Genomic DNA, 18,565 nt, shown 5'->3' with positions numbered 1-18,565 from the left:
TGTCATCTTTGGCTAATGTGTCACATGGATGCAATGAAGATTTTACCTTTGTAATCACAGAGTAGTACAGTAGTACATAGGTTACAGCTTTTGTGAACATTGGGGATCATAGGTCTGGCTTATGATCTTTTTATTGTTTAGTTTCTAGAAGTATTGGTAAAATGATCCTTTAGGGCCAAATCACACATTTACATTACCTTGCCACAATGATTGAATAGGCTGCCAATGTACCCAAATAACCCAAAAAATGAACATACCATTTTTTGCATTGCAGCACACCACAATTCATAGTAGTTTATTACCATGCACTGCAAGATATGTGTGTTCCCTTTGTGCAATGTGAACGGGCCTTTAAACAAACCTCACTAGTCATTTTCACCTAGTGTATATATTGTATATTGCGACACATATTTTGGAAAAAAAAGACTCTACACATTTTCTTAAATAGTTTGAAAAACCATTTACATATAGTTGATCCAGAGGGAGGCAAAAAAAAACAAAGCATGATTCAGTGTACTCCAGTGAGGGAAAGAATTCTTTCCTCGTTCCCCGTGAGGCAATCAGATATTCTCTGGATCAACTACTCCTGGTGTTATTACATATAAATCTTAGTATCCAGTTATATTTTGTGCATTTAGGAATGCATCCAGCTCTTTTTTTAAAACAATCTATAAGCTGTCCGGAAATAGTTCTTGAGAGAGTCTATTCCCCATTTTCACAGCTTTTACTGTGAATAAGACTTCACACATGTACAGGTTAAATCTTTTTTCCTTCAGACATAAATCGTTCCCCCTTAAAATCAGTAATGACCTGAAAGTGAATAACTCAACGCCAAGTTCACTACATGGACCACTTACGCATTTATATACCGTATGTTGATCATATCCCCCCTTAATCTCCTTTTCTCAAAAGAGAATACTTGAATTTCCTCTCATCTTTCCTCATAGCTGACCTCCTCCATACCTTATATCAGGTTGGTTGCCCTTCTCTGCACTTTCTCCAGTTCCCCAACAACCTTTTAGTGAACTGGTACCAAAAACTGAACATCATATTACAGATCTTACTAATGATTTGTACAGGGGCAAAAGTATGTCTCACTCTCTGGAGTCTATACCTCTTTAATACAAGAATTTATTTTGGTTGCTTTAGAAATTGCAGCTTATCATTGCATGTTATTATTAAGTCTGTCATCTACCAGAACACCCAGATCCTTCTCCATTGACTCCCTGGGCTTTCTCCTCCTAGTATATATGATGCTTGCATTTTTTACCCCCAAGTGCACAACTTTAAATTTTTTTATATTCGCTATGACAGATTTGACACTTTAATGCCCCGTACACACGACCAGACTTTTCAACATCAAAAGTCTGAAGGAATGATTCCGGCAGACTATTCGAACGTGTGTGGGCTGCAGCGGACTTTTGATTTGCAAAAGTCTGACAGACTTTAGAAATGGAACATGTTTCAAATTTTTCCGCCAGAACTCTGCCGGACCCAGAAATCCGCTCGTGTGTGTGCTATTCTGACGGACTAAAACCGACGCTAGGGCAGCTATTGGCTACTGACTATGAACTTCCTTATTCTAGTCCAGTCATACGTCATCACGTTCGAATCCGTCGGACTTTGGTGTGATTGTGTGTGGCCAAGTCCGTTCATTCGGAAAGTCCGTCAGAACTCTGTCAGAACTCCGTCAGAACTCTGTCGAAAGTCTGTCGGACTTAAGTCCTGTCGTGTGTACGCGGCATTAGGTATTAATTGTGTGGGGGTTACTTCTCGTAATAAAAATACTAATATTTGGCAGTAAAAGTCAATAGCTTACACAGAACAAAACAGTAGAGTGGTTAGAATGTGTACCTTACATACAGCAGTGTTTTTATACGGAAGTCTGGGTTTGATTAAGCTTTCTGCTGAGTGCTGGATGTTATATGCTTAGCACAGAATAACTTGTTGTTTAGAAATGGCATCCATGTCATCCACAAAGAGCAATTGTTTTGAAGTGTACAGCTATTGTATCCTACAGAGCTAAACATGGAAGAAAAATGACAGAAGATGTGAGGAATTTGATTGGCACCATGAACTGACAGAGTAGGTCTAAAGTGAACTTACAATTTGCAAACTACTAAATTTCCTGATTTTGACAGGTCTAGGTATTCAGATCTCAAACGATAGGGTGACATGGCTATGGCTTTGTAAAACTGTGCACATAAAACTTATTTTCCAGAACTGGTTTAGATCTTAGAGTGGGTCAACCCAGAATTGATCATTTAGATTTGAATATATGTTGGGCTTAACCGGTTCTCGGCCAGCTCATGTAGATATACTGCAGCAGAATGGCTCCACTGCGCGAAATACCATACAGGTACATCCTACCCATTTTTGGCCACCAGAGGGCGCGCACGAGCCCGCTGCATGGTGGGGGAGCCGATGTGTGTGGCTGGTGGGTGCGATCGCCACCGGTCAAGCGTGATCATGTGCACGAGCGCCAGCACTGATTTGTGTGTGTAAACACACAAATTCCAGTGCTGTCAGAGGAGAGGAGCCATATCGCTTGTTCCTGCTAAGTAGGAAAAACAAAATGTCTCCTCTCCTAGTCCATCCCATCCCCATACAGTTAGAACACAGTGAGGGAGCACACATTTAACCCCTTGATCGCCCCTAGTGTTAACCCCTTCCCTGCCAGTGACAAAAATCGCAGATCATCGCCATTACTAGTAAAAAACTGGAGTCAGAGGATTGCAGTTTCAAAGCACCAATAGTGAGAAAGGACTCATAGGATGTGATTAATGACACTGTTTAGTGAACATGCCAAGTAAATGTTGAAGGATTTTCTGAGCTATTCCTGAAACTGTTGTGCAATGGTTAGCTCTGCATTTTATGACAAGACTCACTAACCTCTGCAGGCAATAACAGCAGGGAATTACATGTCAGTTTGCAAAGTGTTAGCAGTATAACTACTTTAAAACTATAGTTTGGACAGGGCCCTTTCCCACTCCTGGCTAATCACAGCAAGAAAATAATAATAATAAATAAAGCCCCAAATGTTCTAAATCTGTGTGATGCTTCATGCAGGGTCAGGTTTCTGCCCTCTTTTGGACTGCAGGTAGAAGGAGCCTTCTTTGCAGGGGCCATGTGCCCAGCCTGGTGATGTCCTCACAGGTCCTGTAATCGGAGTGGTGATGACACAAATAGAGGTCGACGATACGGGTTTTTCTCTGGCCGATGCCAATATTTAGAAATCGGGAAGGCCGATATATGATGCCTTTTTTTTCGGCAGATATTTTAGGCCAATTTTTCTTTTTTCCCTTCATCTCATAAACTCTCCCACTCCACTCCCCCCTTATTTCTCCTGTCACTCTACCACACACTTGATGTTCTCAGCACAGATGGCACTGATTGGCACTGGCGGGTGGCACTGATTGGCACTGGCAGGTGGCACTGATTGGCGCTGCCAGGTTTCACACTGAGCCAATAATGTAACTGTTTGTAAAACTGACATATGTGACTAAAGAGAGACCAGCTGTCAAAATTCTGTGGTGATGTCGGGGATGGGCGGGACCCAGCAGCTATCAAACACCAACCAATGATTGGGCTGCTTAAGAAAGGGGGTGGGCCACATACATGTAGCAGCCTGCCCAGATCCCATCCCAATCACTGGTGTTAGATAGCAGCTAGGTCCTGCGTCCCATCCACCCCTGACATCAAAGCTCAGTTTTGACATCTGGTCTCTCTCTGCATTCAGTTACATGTGTCAGTTTTAGGGCTTAAACAACTAATCGATTAATCGACAACTAATCAATTATGAAATTAATCGATTACTATTTTCATAATCGATTAATCGGCCAGTAACATAATGGGGTTAAAAAAAACTAAAATGAGCCCTTTATAGTACAAAAAGAGCAAATAATCGCTACTGTAAATATTATTTCACTGTTCTACAGTAAAAAAATTAACCCCTTACAGTAGTGATTATCTGCTTTTTTTGTACTATAAAGGGCTATTTTTTTTATTTTTTTTAACCCCATTATGTTACTAAACTTAGTCTTAGACCTGGTAACATCTATGTGTTTATTGGTGCTTTTTGCAGAAAAGTACTACAGTTCATTTTCATGGTTTCCTATAGGACACGTTCATATCTGAAAGGGTCAGGGACTTTTAATTCCAAAATGTGCTTTATTGGTTCAATATACTTCAATGGAGAAGCTGCAGAAAAGCATGTAATGCATTTTTGCAGCAATTTGTGTTTTTTAACCACTTGCCGGCCGCCGCACGACGATGTACGTCCTATTTTTGAAGAGGGATATCTCGGTAACGGCAGCAGCTGCTGCCACAACGAGATATCCATCTCTTCAGGCGGCGGTCGGTGCCACCCCCCCTCCCGCCGCCCTCCCGCACCTTCCGCCGCTTACCGGAGCCGTCGGTAGATATGTGATCTGAGGACTTTTTGACCCCAGATCTCATATTTAAGAGGACCTGTCATGCTTTTTTCTATTACAAGGGATGTTTACATTCCTTGTAATAGGAATAAAAGTGATCCATTTTTAATTTTTTTTTAAAACAGTGTAAAAATAAATAAAATCAATTAAAATAAATAAGAAATTTTTTTTTTTTTAAAAACACCCCGTCACGACGAGCTTGCGCACAGAAGCGAGCGCATACGTGAGTAGTGCCCGCATATGAAAACGGTGGTCAAACCACACATGTGAGGTATCGCCGCAATCGGTAGAGCGAGAGCAATAATTCTAGCCCTAGACCTCCTCTGCAACGCAAAAAATGCAACCTGTAGAATTTTTTAAATGTCACTTATGGAGATTTTTGAGGCTAAAAGTTTGACGCCATTCCACGAGCGGGCGCAATTTTGAAGCATGACATGTTGGGTATCAATTTACTCGGCGTACCATTATCTTTCGCAATATAAAAAAAATTGGGCTAATTTTACTGTTGTCTTATTTTTTTGTTCAAAAAAGTGATTTTTTTCCAAAAAAAGTGCGCTTGTAAGACCGCTGCGCAAATACGGTGTGAAAAAAAGTATTTCAATGACCGCCATTTTATTCTCTAGGGTGTTAGAAAAAAAACAATATAAAATGTTTGGAGGTTCTAAGTAATTTTCTAGCAAAAAAAACTGTTTTAAACATGTAAACACCAAGTCTGAAAAAGAGGCATGGTCCTTAAAGTGGTAGTATGGTCGATTTTTTAACTTTTACCTACAGGAAAGCCTATAATAAGGCTTACCTGTAGGTAAAAATAATATCTCCTAAACCTGTACGGTTTAGGAGATATTCCCCTCGGTATGCGCCGCTGACTGCAGCGGCGCATGCGCACAAGGGGGTTCTCTCCGTGAAAATCCGGCAGCGCTCGTGCGGCCGGACTGAAATCTCCCGCGCGCATGCGCGGGAGTGACGATATCGCGGCTCCGGCCACTCACAGCGCCGGAGCCGCGATACCCGGAAGAGACGCCGAGGGCCAGATGTCGGGGCCTCGTTCTAAGGTAAGTATTTCATAATGAGCTAGTATGCGGTGCATACTAGCTCATTATGCATTTTGCTTTGCAGGTTTAAAAAAAAAAAAAAATAAATAGCGGGTTTACTACCGCTTTAAGTGGTTAATCTGCCCAAAAAAAATGCAAATTGCAGTAAAATCACGTGCGCAAAAATCAAAACCTACAGCAAAAAGCACTGCAGAAACAGATCAAAAGCAAACTGCATAGGTGTGTACCGAGCCTTATGCTGGCCACACGGATCAATTTTCAGATGAGAATATTCAAACGAAAAATCTTTGTACATTCGCTGAATGAAAGAATTTTGTTTGAAATTTTCACTTGTTTTTAACATTCAATTTTTAAAATCAATGTCATTTCTGAACGAAAACCCCATACACTGTCTGAAAATTCCTTTGACTAAGAAGCTTTCTATTATTTATAAATTGTCCCGTCACTGTGATTGAAAATGAACGTCAATTTGACCCACTAAAGGTTATTAACCGATTAATCAATTAATCGAAACAATAATCGGCCAACTAATTGATTATGAAAATAATCGTTAGTTGCAGCCCTAGTCAGTTTCACACACTTCACTCAGTGTGCTGCGCTGCTCTGCCAATGGAGTGTGGGGAAGGGAGAAGGAACAGGCACGGTGCGGTCAGTGTTAAAAATAGGCCTAATTTGCTTAATAATCGGCCATTGCTGATTTCTTAAAAAAGGACAAATATTGGCCTATATAATGGCTGGCCGGTATATCAATCGACCTCTAGTCACAATGGGGGGGGGTGGCAATAAGTCCAGTCAGCCATGGTCCAGAGGAAGAGGCACCATGGAGAGTCATGTGACTGTGTTGTTAGGTAAGAAGAAAGGACTTTAGAGGGTTTTGTTAAAAGGGTGGATGAGTGGGACCTATTATTTGGATTTCATTTTTGTCCCAGAGATAGGCTTTGACACTCAACAGCTAGTTACTGCATAAAGCGGTTCTGTTTCATCATTTCAAATGAGAATCTTTTAGGTCTAGGGGCCAGAGTAAAGATTTTATTATTGGAGCCCCCAAAATTATAAGATGTTAATTGGCAGTTTAACTGAAAGCCATGGAGGAATGTTACATACAATAACTGCATTTTTACCTAAAACTGAAACCCAAAAAAGGTTGAAGTGTTTCCTGCAAGGAAGTACAAAAAATATCCATTGCTGTATTTCTATAGAAATGTTGTTTAGCGATGCCTGCTCTATAGACGTTCAATTCGTAGATTTAAATCTTACAGCGCTCCATATCTCAGTTCACGTCTAGTACATGTCCATGCCTATTTAAAACTAAATGTGGTGGGCCAGGGTCTATATCAGACTGACTATTACCCACTACACACCAGCTGCAGCTCAAGTAGGCATTTAGATGTGCAACTGCAAATGATGTAAACAATTTATTGTCAACAGAAAGCCAAGACAGATCTAAGCAAAGTTTTAATAGAAATAAGGTACAGGACATATTATGTCAATATTGGTCAAGAAAAAAATAAGGACTTTAAAGAAATTTACTCTGGGCACCTCAGACTACTGTTCTCTGGCTGTGGCATGGCTGGCACTCTGATACATTTTTGGGAGACTTTTTTGTCTCAGGAGATAGCATCCCTAAATATCCCTACAAAGTCTTATTAAACCTTCCGTGTGTACCTTTAATTAGTTTAAAGTGTTTGTTACCTTATAATTGTTATTATAAGCTTTTTTTGTGTCTTCCATGTTTAATATCATATTTGTTTATTAAAGATGTTCTTCTTCTTATAATACCTGATTGACCCTACCAACCCCCCTTCTTCCCTCCTAAACTGACCATCTTTTTAAGATACACCAAACCTTTACAACAACTTTAAACTTGTGTCTTTTATCTCAACTACTGCTATACAAACCCTAGTGAGAACATGGAAATCTGGAACTCGGACAGTTGTGCAGTTGAAGCAAAAAAATTTCATAGTAGTTAGTGAAAAGCTGGCAGCTATCCTACGTGGCAAAGCCAAAACATGTAAAAAGATTTGAAACCTGTGGATATTTAAAGCATTTGTTACTCAAAAAAAATAAAATTATATTTTATATATATATATATATATATATATATATATATATATATATATATATATATATAATTTATTTATTTTTTGTATCCAAGTGAACATTTTCTTGTTTTATTGTCACCAGATGGCAGCAAAGGAGCCAATCTGGGTGAGAAGTAAAGCCCTTATCTTCATAGTGAAATGTTCTGGAATTTAATGCTTTAAGTATATTGATAGAAAGTGTACATACTTTCTGGGAGAACGTGTTATGCCGCGTGTTATGCCGCGTACACATGATCGGTTTTTCCATCAGAATAAACTCTGACGGTCTTTCCGACTGAATTCCATCGAAACGGACTTGCCTACACACGATCACACCGAAGTCCGTTCATTTAGAACACGATGACGTACGATGGGACTAGAAAAAGGAAGTTCAATAGCCAGTAGCCAGTAGCCAATAGCTGCCCTAGCGTCGTTTTTGGTCCATCAGAATAGCATACAGACAAACGGTTTTCCCGATAGGAATTGATTTAAAACATGTTCTATTTCTAGGTCTATCAGAATTTTTGAAAAAAAAGTCAGATGAAGCCCACACACGAATATGCAATGAAATGATTCCGTCGGACCTTTTACTGCCGGAAAGCTAATTTTTTGTGTAATTGCAGTGTAATTTGTAGTGTTTAGTGGTCAAATGGCTTTCTTCCTAATCCTATTTAGCTGTGGTTTCTTCCTTTTGTCAGTAGGTGGCACTGTTGCCTGTGACAGAATGATGAGCTAAAGTGAATTAAGGTTATGAGTAAACATACCTTTCAAAGCCAATCAGACTGGCCGCTATGAAAGCTGGGAGAAGGCAGTTGATCTAAGTCTTCCCCCCAGGCTATATGTGTAACAGCCCCTGCTGGATAGGCCTGAAGCCTGAGGCCTAGCCATGTGTTCAAGGTTCTGCAAGGAAGAACCTGCCCACTACTTGAAAGCATGAAGGAAAGGATGTAGACCTGTGATAAAGTACAAGAGGTGACTCTTACATGGACTGAGGACCCATGGAGAGCCCGGGAAAGCGTCTAGACTGAATCATCCATAAAGTTCCTGCACCTTCCATGAGTTAAGTTCAGTTCCTATGGGAGACAGCTTATTCTACAAAGTACAGATGTGCTGACTCAGCTTACCAACTTCAATACCAGACCTATTCTGGCACTTCTCTCCTACATTTAAAAGTCATAATTTTTTTGCTAGAAAATTACTCAGAACCCTAAACATTATATATGTTTTATTAGCGACAGCCTAGGGAATAAAATGGGTGTCATTGCAACTTTTTATCTTGCACGGTATTTGCGCAATCATTTTTCAAAACGCATTTATTTGGGGAAAAAAATGGTTTCATGAATTAAAAGATAACAAAACAGTAAAGTTAGCCCATTTTTTTGTGTAATATGAAAGATGATGTTACACCGAGTAAATAGATACCTAACATGTCACGCTTTAAAATTGCGTACACTCATGGAATGGCACCAAACTTCGGTACATAAAAATCTCCATAGGTGATGCTTTGAAAATGTTTACAGGTTACCAGTCTAGAATTACAGAGGTGTTCTAGTTCTAGTACCAGAATTGTTGCACACGCTCTAACGCACGTGGCAATACCTCACATGTGTGGTTTGAAAGGCGTTTACATATGTGGGTGGGACTTACATGTGCGTTCGCTTCTGAACGCGAGCTACCGGGGACAGGGACGTTTTACTTTTTTTATTTTTTACTTTTCACTTTTATTCCTATTAGAAGGAATGTAAACATCCCTTGTAATAGGAATCTATTGTGACAGGTCCTCTTTATGGAGAGATGCAGGGTCAATAAGACCTCACATCTCTCCTCCAGGCTGGAAAGCATGAGATCGTGAAAAAAATTCACTGATCTCATGCTGACAGCCGCGACTGCGACTCTGTTTACTTCCGGGAACCCGGGCGTGACGTCACAACATTGCGCCTGGGCCTCCCACGGTCATAGAGATGACTGATGGCCATGTGGTCACCGGAAATCTCTATCGTCGTCACCGGTGCTGGCCGATTCATTCTCCGGGCTCCCAATAGCACAGGAAAGCCCAGAGAAGCCCCGGATGGCAGCGGGAGGGGGGGAACTGCCGCTATGACCATTCTTATTGTGCACAGAATCACGGGCTTGAAAGACTGATATCTGAATGATGCCTTTAGCTACAGGCATCATTCAGATATCCCCTCACAAACTCAAGGACGCCCTAAGGTATTGAAGTGGTTAAAGTCTCTTTTCCTGTACTGTTGTATACCTTATCTCACTTTTTTGTCCAAGGAGTCTGCCAATCTGCCATCTGCTGATCGTGTCCTATGCCTTAACCCCTCTCTCCCACATTTTTCCTGTTTGTGAGAAACAAATTTTTCATTGTGCAAGCATAAAAGTGACTGGCGCCCAATTTCTATCTTGTTCATCAGCCACCATGCCTAGTAACCTGCAACCTGGGGATGTATGTCAGCCCTTCCTGCTGCTGGGAGTCACCACCAACCCCTGCAAAATTGGGGTAGGCACTACACTAAGATACAGTGGTGTGAAAAAGTGTTTGCCCCCTTCCTCATTTCCTGTTCCTTTGCATGTTTGTCACACTTAAGTGTTTTGGAACATCAAACCAATTTAAACAATAGTCAAGGACAACACAAGTAAACACAAAATGCAATTTGTAAATGAAGGTGTTTATTATTAAAGGTGAAAAAAAATCCAAACCATCATGGCCCTGTGTGAAAAAGTGATTGCCCCCCTTGTTAAAACATACTATAACTGTGGTTGTCCACACCTGAGTTCAATTTCTCTAGCCACACCCAGGCCTGATTATTGCCACACCTGTTCACAATCAAGGCATCACTTAAATAGGAGCTGCTTGACACAGTAAGGTCCACCAGAAGATCCTTAAAAGCTACACATCATGCCGAGACCCAAAGAAATTCAGGAACAATTGAGAAAGAAAGTAATTGAGATCTATCAGTCTGGAAAGGGTTATAAAGCCATTTCCAAAGCTTTGGGAATCCAGCGAACCACAGTGAGAGCCATTATCCACAAATGGCGAAGACATGGAACAGTGGTGAACCTTCCCAGGAGTGGCCGGCCGCTCAAAATTACCCCAAGAGCGCAGCGACGACTCATCCAAGAGGTCACAAAAGACCCCACAACAACGTCCAAGGAACTGCAGGCCTCAGTTGCCTCAGTTAAGGTCAGCGTTCATGCCTCCACCATCAGGAAAAGACTGGGCAAAAATGGCCTGCATGGCAGAGTTCCAAGGAGAAAACCACTGCTGAGCAAAAAGAACATCAAAGCTCGTCTCAATTTCTCCACAACACATCTTGATGATCCCCAAGACTTTTGGGACAACATTCTGTGGACCGATGAGACAAAAGTGGAACTCTTTGGAAGGTGTGTGTCCAAGTATATCTGGCGTAGAAGGAACACTGCATTTCATAAAAAGAACATTATACCAACAGTAAAATATGGTGGTGGTAGTGTGATGGTCTGGGGCTGTTTTGCTGCTTCAGGACCTGGAAGACTTTCCGTGATAAAAGGAACTATGAATTCTGCTGTCTACCAAGAGATCCTGAAGGAGAATGTCCGACCATCTGTTTGTGTACTCAAGCTGAAACGAACTTGGGTTCTGCAGCAGGACAATGATCCTAAACACACCAGCAAGTCCACCACCGAATGGCTGAAGAAAAACAAAATGAAGACTTTGGAGTGGCCTAGCCAAAGTCCTGACCTGAATCCTATTGAGATGTTGTGGTATGACCTTAAAAAGGCCGTTCATGCTCGAAAACCCTCTAATGTAACTGAATTAGGACAATTCTGCAAAGACGAGTGGGCCAAAATTCCTCCAGGACGCTGTAAAAGCCTCATTGCACGTTATCGCAAACGCTTGGTTGCAGTTGTTGCTGCTAAGGGTGGCCCAACCAGTTATTAGGTTTAGGGGGCAATCACTTTTTCACACAGGGCCATGATGGTTTGGATTTTTTTTTCACCTTTAATAATAAACACCTTCATTTACAAATTGCATTTTGTGTTTACTTGTGTTGTCCTTGACTATTTTTTAAATTGGTTTGATGTTCCGAAACACTTAAGTGTGACAAACATGCAAAGGAACAGGAAATGAGGAAGGGGGCAAACACTTTTTCACACCACTGTAAATAAAAGACAGTATACAATCAACATACAAATGCTACTGAAAACACATGGCCATACACTCTCATAGCAACTAAAATGCTAACAAATTAAAAGAATCAAGCAGCCAGCAACAAGATTTTTAACAGCAGCAGCATATTAGAAAACAAGTATCAAAACAGAAAAAAAGGAATTAACCCCCATGTAAGGAGGAGAACTGTGCTTTACAGCTCAGAGGTAGAACTTTGGGGAAACTTTAAGGAGATGCTATGGATGATTTATTATTTTAAAGTCAGTTAAATTGAGGCTTTGCTCTGTATGTAGGAGCCTGTACAAGTCCAACTCCTATTTAAACTATAAACTATAAATTATTTCACCATATGTGTTTAAAACATTACTTTTCACACACTAGGAAAGGTTCCCTGCAAAACAAGTATCATACGTTGATTGTGCTTATCTTCCCTGCACTCTTTTTCAATGCTATGATCTGCCACCAGAGCTTATGAAATACTTAATCCTTGTGGGTATGTGGAACATATGATACTCGCCCTCCCTCCCACTATTCAGTGCTTTTACATTGGAAGAGCATGTTAAGGCACGTGCAGGAGGAGGGCCTGACATCAGATTGAGGTGGTATGTGAGCCTGAGGAAGGTACTCTGTGTAGTCACCTTGTTTTGCCTTTGTGCACTGCATCTGTTACTTTGCATAGGTAACATAGGGGTTTTCATTATGTATTGCCATAAAAAAAAAAAAACTGACATTTTAAAGTATACATATTGGCGGTAAATTCATGTTTGCTTCACTTTTCTTTGCTCCAGTTTTCCTAAAGCAGTGCCATGAGTTACTTATTTGTTCATTGGCCATTACCTTGTTAAATAGGCCTGATTGTTTTACACATTGCATTAATTTGATTATTTTATCATCTAAACATCATGTAATATATCTTGATATTTTATTATGGTCAAAATTTAGAAACAATTTGAGCACCTGTTTGTCACGTAATATGTTCTGTTGTCTTTTATCCCATAGAATTTGCTGTTTCCATAATTGACAAGATGGAAGCACGGGAGATCTTGAAGAGCTTGAGACTGCTAGAGTACGAAGACTTCAATCAGTTCCTCCGCAATGTGCCAGCCGCCACAGTACTGGGATTAGGTGCCTTTGCCGCAGTCATTGCATTCTGGCTCGCTAGTCGACCCAAAGCTGTGAAACCACCATGCAACCTCTTAATGCAGTCAAAAGAACTCGAGGTAATCATAGTCTTTGCATGTTAAATTATAACTAAAGGCTAAAATCTTTGGATAGAATAGGGGAACAGTTAGAAACCCCTGTCAGTTTTATACTGCAGTGTGCATCCCCATTTTCAGCAGGATAGATAATGATGGGAAATGTGAATATTTACAACTATTACTAGAAATTAAAAAAAAGAGAGGGGCAATGCCCCAATGGTGACACTTGATCCTGTGACAGCTGTCTAAGAGGAGGATCCACTCTCTATTTGGAAAATCTTTCTCTCATTTCATGTTGTGTCACTGGGACAGGGAGTGGAGGTACAGGTTTAGTTCTGCTTTAAAGTGTACTTAAAGTGGTTGTAAACCCTCCCCCACAACTTTATCCCATGTAAATCAACATAAAAAACCCTGTTTTGTAGAATGAAGTCATTGAGCATGCCCAGATCTCCCCTGATTTAAGGCACACTCTCTATGTGCTTATCTATCTGTTATCAGGACTTCCTACCGCACAACACTGAACTCTGCTAATCACTCAGAGCTTCCTCCTACACACCATGTGACCTCACATACAGTCTAAACTTGGCCATTACTGCAGTCTTATCAGCTGAAGCTGATAAGTCTGACAAAGGGAAACATTAGACATCGGCACAAGTAAATACTATGAAATAAACAAGTAACCTATGAACAGGGAAGTAGGGTTGCCATAGAAACGTTGGATTGAGAAGGAGCCTTGGTTAACAGTACAGGAAGTGCTCAATGTAAGGGCGGAAATACACTCCACTGTGGACTCAGAAAACAATACTTAAGATGGTGCTGCCTAACCCCTGGAAACAAGTTTTTTAAAGTTTCTTTAAACCGTAAGTAATATGCGATTTGGGCTGGATTACAGTGGCTATAGTCTGATAATGATTTATTATAATGGACTAAATGAAAATAAGCATCAGAGTGGGAAAGTTTACTTCCTCTTTAAAGGCATTTGTTTTCATTTTGGATAGAGTAAGGGTGGGTTATATAGGGGATATTTTCCATCAATTCCCATCCCATGACCAAAACAGGAAGTGAGAGAAAATCCATCCAAAGTGAGGGAATCCCAGGGCTTCACCAGGGTTACCAGAACTAGTGTCCCCATTGGAATATCTCCTCTGTATTCCTGTTCTGGCGTGAGCCCAAAATTTGGGATTTTTTTACTTTCGCTTTTGATGATAAAAGTAAATAGGACAAATTGAGAGGAGATCTCCCTAACAAGGACACAGACAGATATACAAACCTGATAGGTGTTATAATCAGTCCCCACTTTATACAAAACTTGTCCTTAGTTACACTTTAAGGTTTCTTTTTTGTTATCAGTAATAGGGCCCCTGTTAGAAAGGGGCCGTGTACAGAGAATAGAGAATTAAGAGGTGACCCAGGGGTGTAACAAAGTTGTATTAACAGTGGTAAGGGCTTAAAATTTAAGCCTACCTATAGAGTGTGGTGTCAGGTTCATATAATGTAGTGCAGAATCATATAATGTACAGGGTGCAAGGCTCATGAGTGGGTAACACACAGAGTGCAAGTGTCAGGAATGCGTAATTCCCAAAGTGCATGGTCATCTACTGATCTTTAAAGAGTCAGTTCTTTTTAGACAGATAATTTTGCCCCCTTTAAAACTTTTTGCTCATAAGCAGTCAGGGGGTGGTAAAAACAGGCAACTCAGCAGCGATTTTACTGCCCCTTGGCTGCCCACCCTAATTCTAGAATGCAACTGGAGCCCCTACACACGTGCCACAGCTGCGGTGTTTTGTGTCACAAACATGGGAAATATGGCCATTTAGCTCAATGGGACTACACCACAACCATAAGCCAAACACTTGGCTTGCTGTTGCGGCTCATTCGCCCCATAATAAACTGCCACTCAAAAAGAAAAAAAAAAAAGGATTTAGGAGGATTATTATCAATACTTCGGCCCCTCCTAACTCACTGTAATGCCACCCATATTCCTGTCCTGTTAAACAGGGTGACAGGTAGCTGACACTAATGCTGCACAGGTATTATGCTACTTTCATTCTGTTAAAAGTACAGCAATATGGGTGGCCTTACAATGGCTTATTAAAGGGGGCAAACTTATAGATAAGGCGCATAGGCTGCACAGAAAAAGGTAATTCTATCAGCTTCCCAGTTTTTCTTTTATTATTACTTGTGCAAAACCCTCCCTCAGCTCAGGTATTGCAGGCTGCCCAGGAACTTCATTCAGAATTAGGGATGAGCCCCCAAACATCGGGTGTTCGCTGAACAGTGAACATTATGCAGTGTTCGCAGCAAATTCAAAAGCCGCAGAACACCGTTAAAATGTATGGGACACTAACATAATAAACCAAAAGTGCTAATTTTAAAGGCTTATATACAAGTTATTGTCATAAAAAGTGTTTGGGGAGGGGACAGGTATCAATGCAAAACAAAGTTTTTAAAACGGCCATTTTTTCAGAAGCAGTGATTTTAAAAATGCTTAAAGTGAAACAATAAAAATGGCTTCATGCACACAAGACACCGGTGCAAACTCTGCTGGACACATGTTTTTAAAAGCTGAAACCGGCGTTTAGAAACGCCTGTTTTGCCACGATTTAGTGGCGTTTTACCGCGTTTGCGTCTAGAAGCATTTAGTTAAGCTAACATCATAGACCCTCCCCAAGCTCAAAAAAACTGTATTATTAACTATTTCAGCCATTTTGTGAGACCAGAGTGAGTAGCAGCAGCTGTGAGAGCAGCAGTGTACTTGTATTTAGCGTGTCACTTGCCATGTCACCTTCCACAAGTTGTGGATTGTCCACTTGCCATGTGACTTGCCACATCACCTGCCACAAGTTGTGGATTGTCTACTTGCCACGTCACCTGCCACATCACTTGCCACGTCACTTGCCACAAGTTGTGGATTGTCCACTTGCCACGTCACTTGCCACATCACCTGCCACGTCACTTGCCACAAGTTGTGGATTGTCCACTTGCCACATCATTTGCCACGTCACCTGCCACAAGTTGTGGATTGTCCACTTGCCACGTCACTTGTCATGTCACCTGCCACGTCACTTGCCACAAGTTGTGGATTATCCACTTGCCACGTCACCTGCCATGTCACTTGCCACAAGTTGTGGATTGTCCACTTGCCACATCACCTGCCACATCACCTGCCACATCACCTGCCACAAGTTGTGGATTGTCCACTTGCCACATCACTTGCCACGTCACCTGCCAGGTCACCGGCCACAAGTTGTGGATTGTCCACTTGCCACGTCACCTGCCACGCCACCTGTCACAAGTTGTGGATTGTCCACTTGCCATGTCACCTGCCACGTCACCTGTCACAAGTTGTGGATTGTCCACTTGCCACGTCACCTGCCACGTCACTTGCAACATCACCTGCCACAAGTTGTGGATTGTCCAATTGCCACGTCACCTGCCATAAGTTGTGAATTGCCAATTGCCACATCACTTGCCACGTCAACTGCAACATCACTTGCCACGTCACTTGCCACAAGTTGTGGATTGTCCACTTACCACGTCACTTGCCACGTCACCTGCCACATCACCTGCCACAAGTTGTAGATTGTCCACTTGCCACGTCACTTGCCACGTCACCTGCTACGTCACCTGCCACAAGTTTTGGATTGCCACTTGCCACGTCACTTGCCACATCACTTGCCACGTCACTTGCCACAAGTTGTGGATTGCCCACTTGCCACATCACTTGCCACGTCACCTGCCACATCACCTGCCATGTCACCTGCCACAAGTTGTGGATTGTCCACTTGCCACGTCATTTGCCACAAGTTGTGGATTGTCCACTTGCCACGTCACTTGCCACTTCACCTGCCACAAGTTGTGGATTGTCCACTTGCCACCTGCCATGTCACTTACCACAAGTTGTGGATTGTCCACTTGCAACATCACTTGCCACCTGCCATGTCACTTGCCACAAGTTGTGGATTGTCCACTTGCCACGTCACTTGCCACGTCACCTGCCACAAGTTGTGGATTGTCCACTTGCCACGTCACTTGCCACAAGTTGTGGATTGTCTACTTGCCACCTGCCATGTCACTTGCCACATCACTTGCCACCTGACATGTCACTTGCCACAAGTTGTGGATTGTCCACTTGCAATTGCAATTGTTTAAAATATTTTTTAATGGTTTTTCATCATATGCCATAATTTTGGAGATTTTTTATGTAAAAAAAAAGGTCACCTTTAAAAACGCTTATAAGCGAAAACGCGGCAAAACGCAGTACCGTTTTGCTGTGGTATTGTTCTAAACACGGGAAAGATGTGCTACTTTACAGGCATACTAAGGACACCCCCCAGGCATGATATTTAAAGGAATATTTCATTTTTATTGGTTCACTTTCAGCATTTTTAAAATCACTACTCCTGAAAAAATGGCCATTTTAAAAACTTTTTTTTCAGGAGCAGTGATTTTAATAATGCTTAAAGTGAAATTATAAAAATGAAATTTTCCTTTAAATATCGTGCCTAGGGGATGTCCCTATTCCCATAAAGTAGAGCATTTTTCCAGTGTTTAGAACAATACCACAACAAAATGACAACAAAATGAAACTGCTCGCGGCTGTAATGAATTGTCGGATCCTGGCAATATAGATAAAAATCAATGACAAAAACGGCATGGGTTCCCCCCCAGTCCAGGCCCTTTGGGTCTAGTATGAATATTAAGGTAAACCCCGCAACAAAATTAAAATGAAAAAAAAAATGTGTGGGGTTCCCCCCAAAATCCATACCAGACCTTCAGGTCTGGTATGGATTTTAAGGGGAACCCTGCACCAAAATTAGAAAAAAAAATGGTGTAGAGGTCCCCCCAAAATCCATGGCAGAACCTTATCCATTCACACAACAACGCAGGCTGCAGGAAAAAGGGGGGGGTGAAAGAGCGCCCCCCCTCGAACCGTACCAGGCCACGTGCCCTCAACATGGGGAGGGTGCTTCCACACAACCCTTTCCGGGTGGTGGTGGGGGTCTGTGGGCGGGGGGCTTATCGCAGTGGTCCCCAACCTTTTTGGCACCGGGGACTGGCTGCATGGAAGAAAGTAGTGCCAAGGACCCGGGGGGGGGGGGGGGCATGATTTTTCGTGGGCAATGGCTGGTGTTAGCGCTTCAATCATCACAGCACCATGCTTGATATCGTGTAAGGCTGATTGAAGCGCATTATTTCTATTATTACATTGTAGTACTAAATGAAATAGTTCAACTCATAATGTAGAATCAATGGGAGCCCCGAGCGTGTCACTTGCCATTGTCGCCTGCCACCAGATGTGGAATGTCACTTGCCACATCACCTGTCACACTGCCTGCCATAAGATGTGGATTGTCACTTGCAACCAGATGTGGAATGTCACTTGCCACGCCACCTGCCACATTACCTGTCACCAGATGCGGAGTGAGTGGAGTGCCCCTTGTGGTATGTCAGGCAGACAGCTGAGGGGGTGAACTACAAGTCCCAGCACACCCTACCTGTACTCCCTCACACAGCTCACCTGTCACTGATGATGTCACATCTCTGTGGGATCGCCCCTCTATATGTAGCAGGGTGTCTCCTTCCTCATGCTACAGCCGGTCTTACCTGGTAGAGGGAGGGTCCGGGACTCTTTCAGCTGTCACTC

General features: G+C 42.0%; 1 protein-coding gene across 4 annotated transcripts in view; it reads left to right on the top strand.

Moving 5' to 3' along the window:
• Positions 1 to 18,565, top strand: part of ACSL6 (acyl-CoA synthetase long chain family member 6) — a 342,759-nt gene that overhangs the window by 176,057 nt on the left and 148,137 nt on the right. For all 4 annotated transcript variants that reach the window (XM_077473316.1, XM_077473315.1, XM_077473318.1 and 1 more), the window contains exon 2: positions 12,719 to 12,939. In XM_077473316.1, the coding sequence (XP_077329442.1) occupies positions 12,719 to 12,939 (221 nt within the window). The remainder of the gene's footprint in view (positions 1 to 12,718; positions 12,940 to 18,565) is intronic.

Source organism: Lithobates pipiens, unplaced genomic scaffold (assembly GCF_037356315.1).
Source record: "Lithobates pipiens isolate NorthernLeopardFrog02 unplaced genomic scaffold, aLitPip1_a1.2 Scaffold_8, whole genome shotgun sequence".
Classification (NCBI taxonomy): Eukaryota; Metazoa; Chordata; class Amphibia; order Anura; family Ranidae; genus Lithobates; species Lithobates pipiens.
The sequence above is the reverse complement of the archived record's forward strand: the minus strand, read 5'-3'. Positions and strand labels throughout refer to the sequence as shown.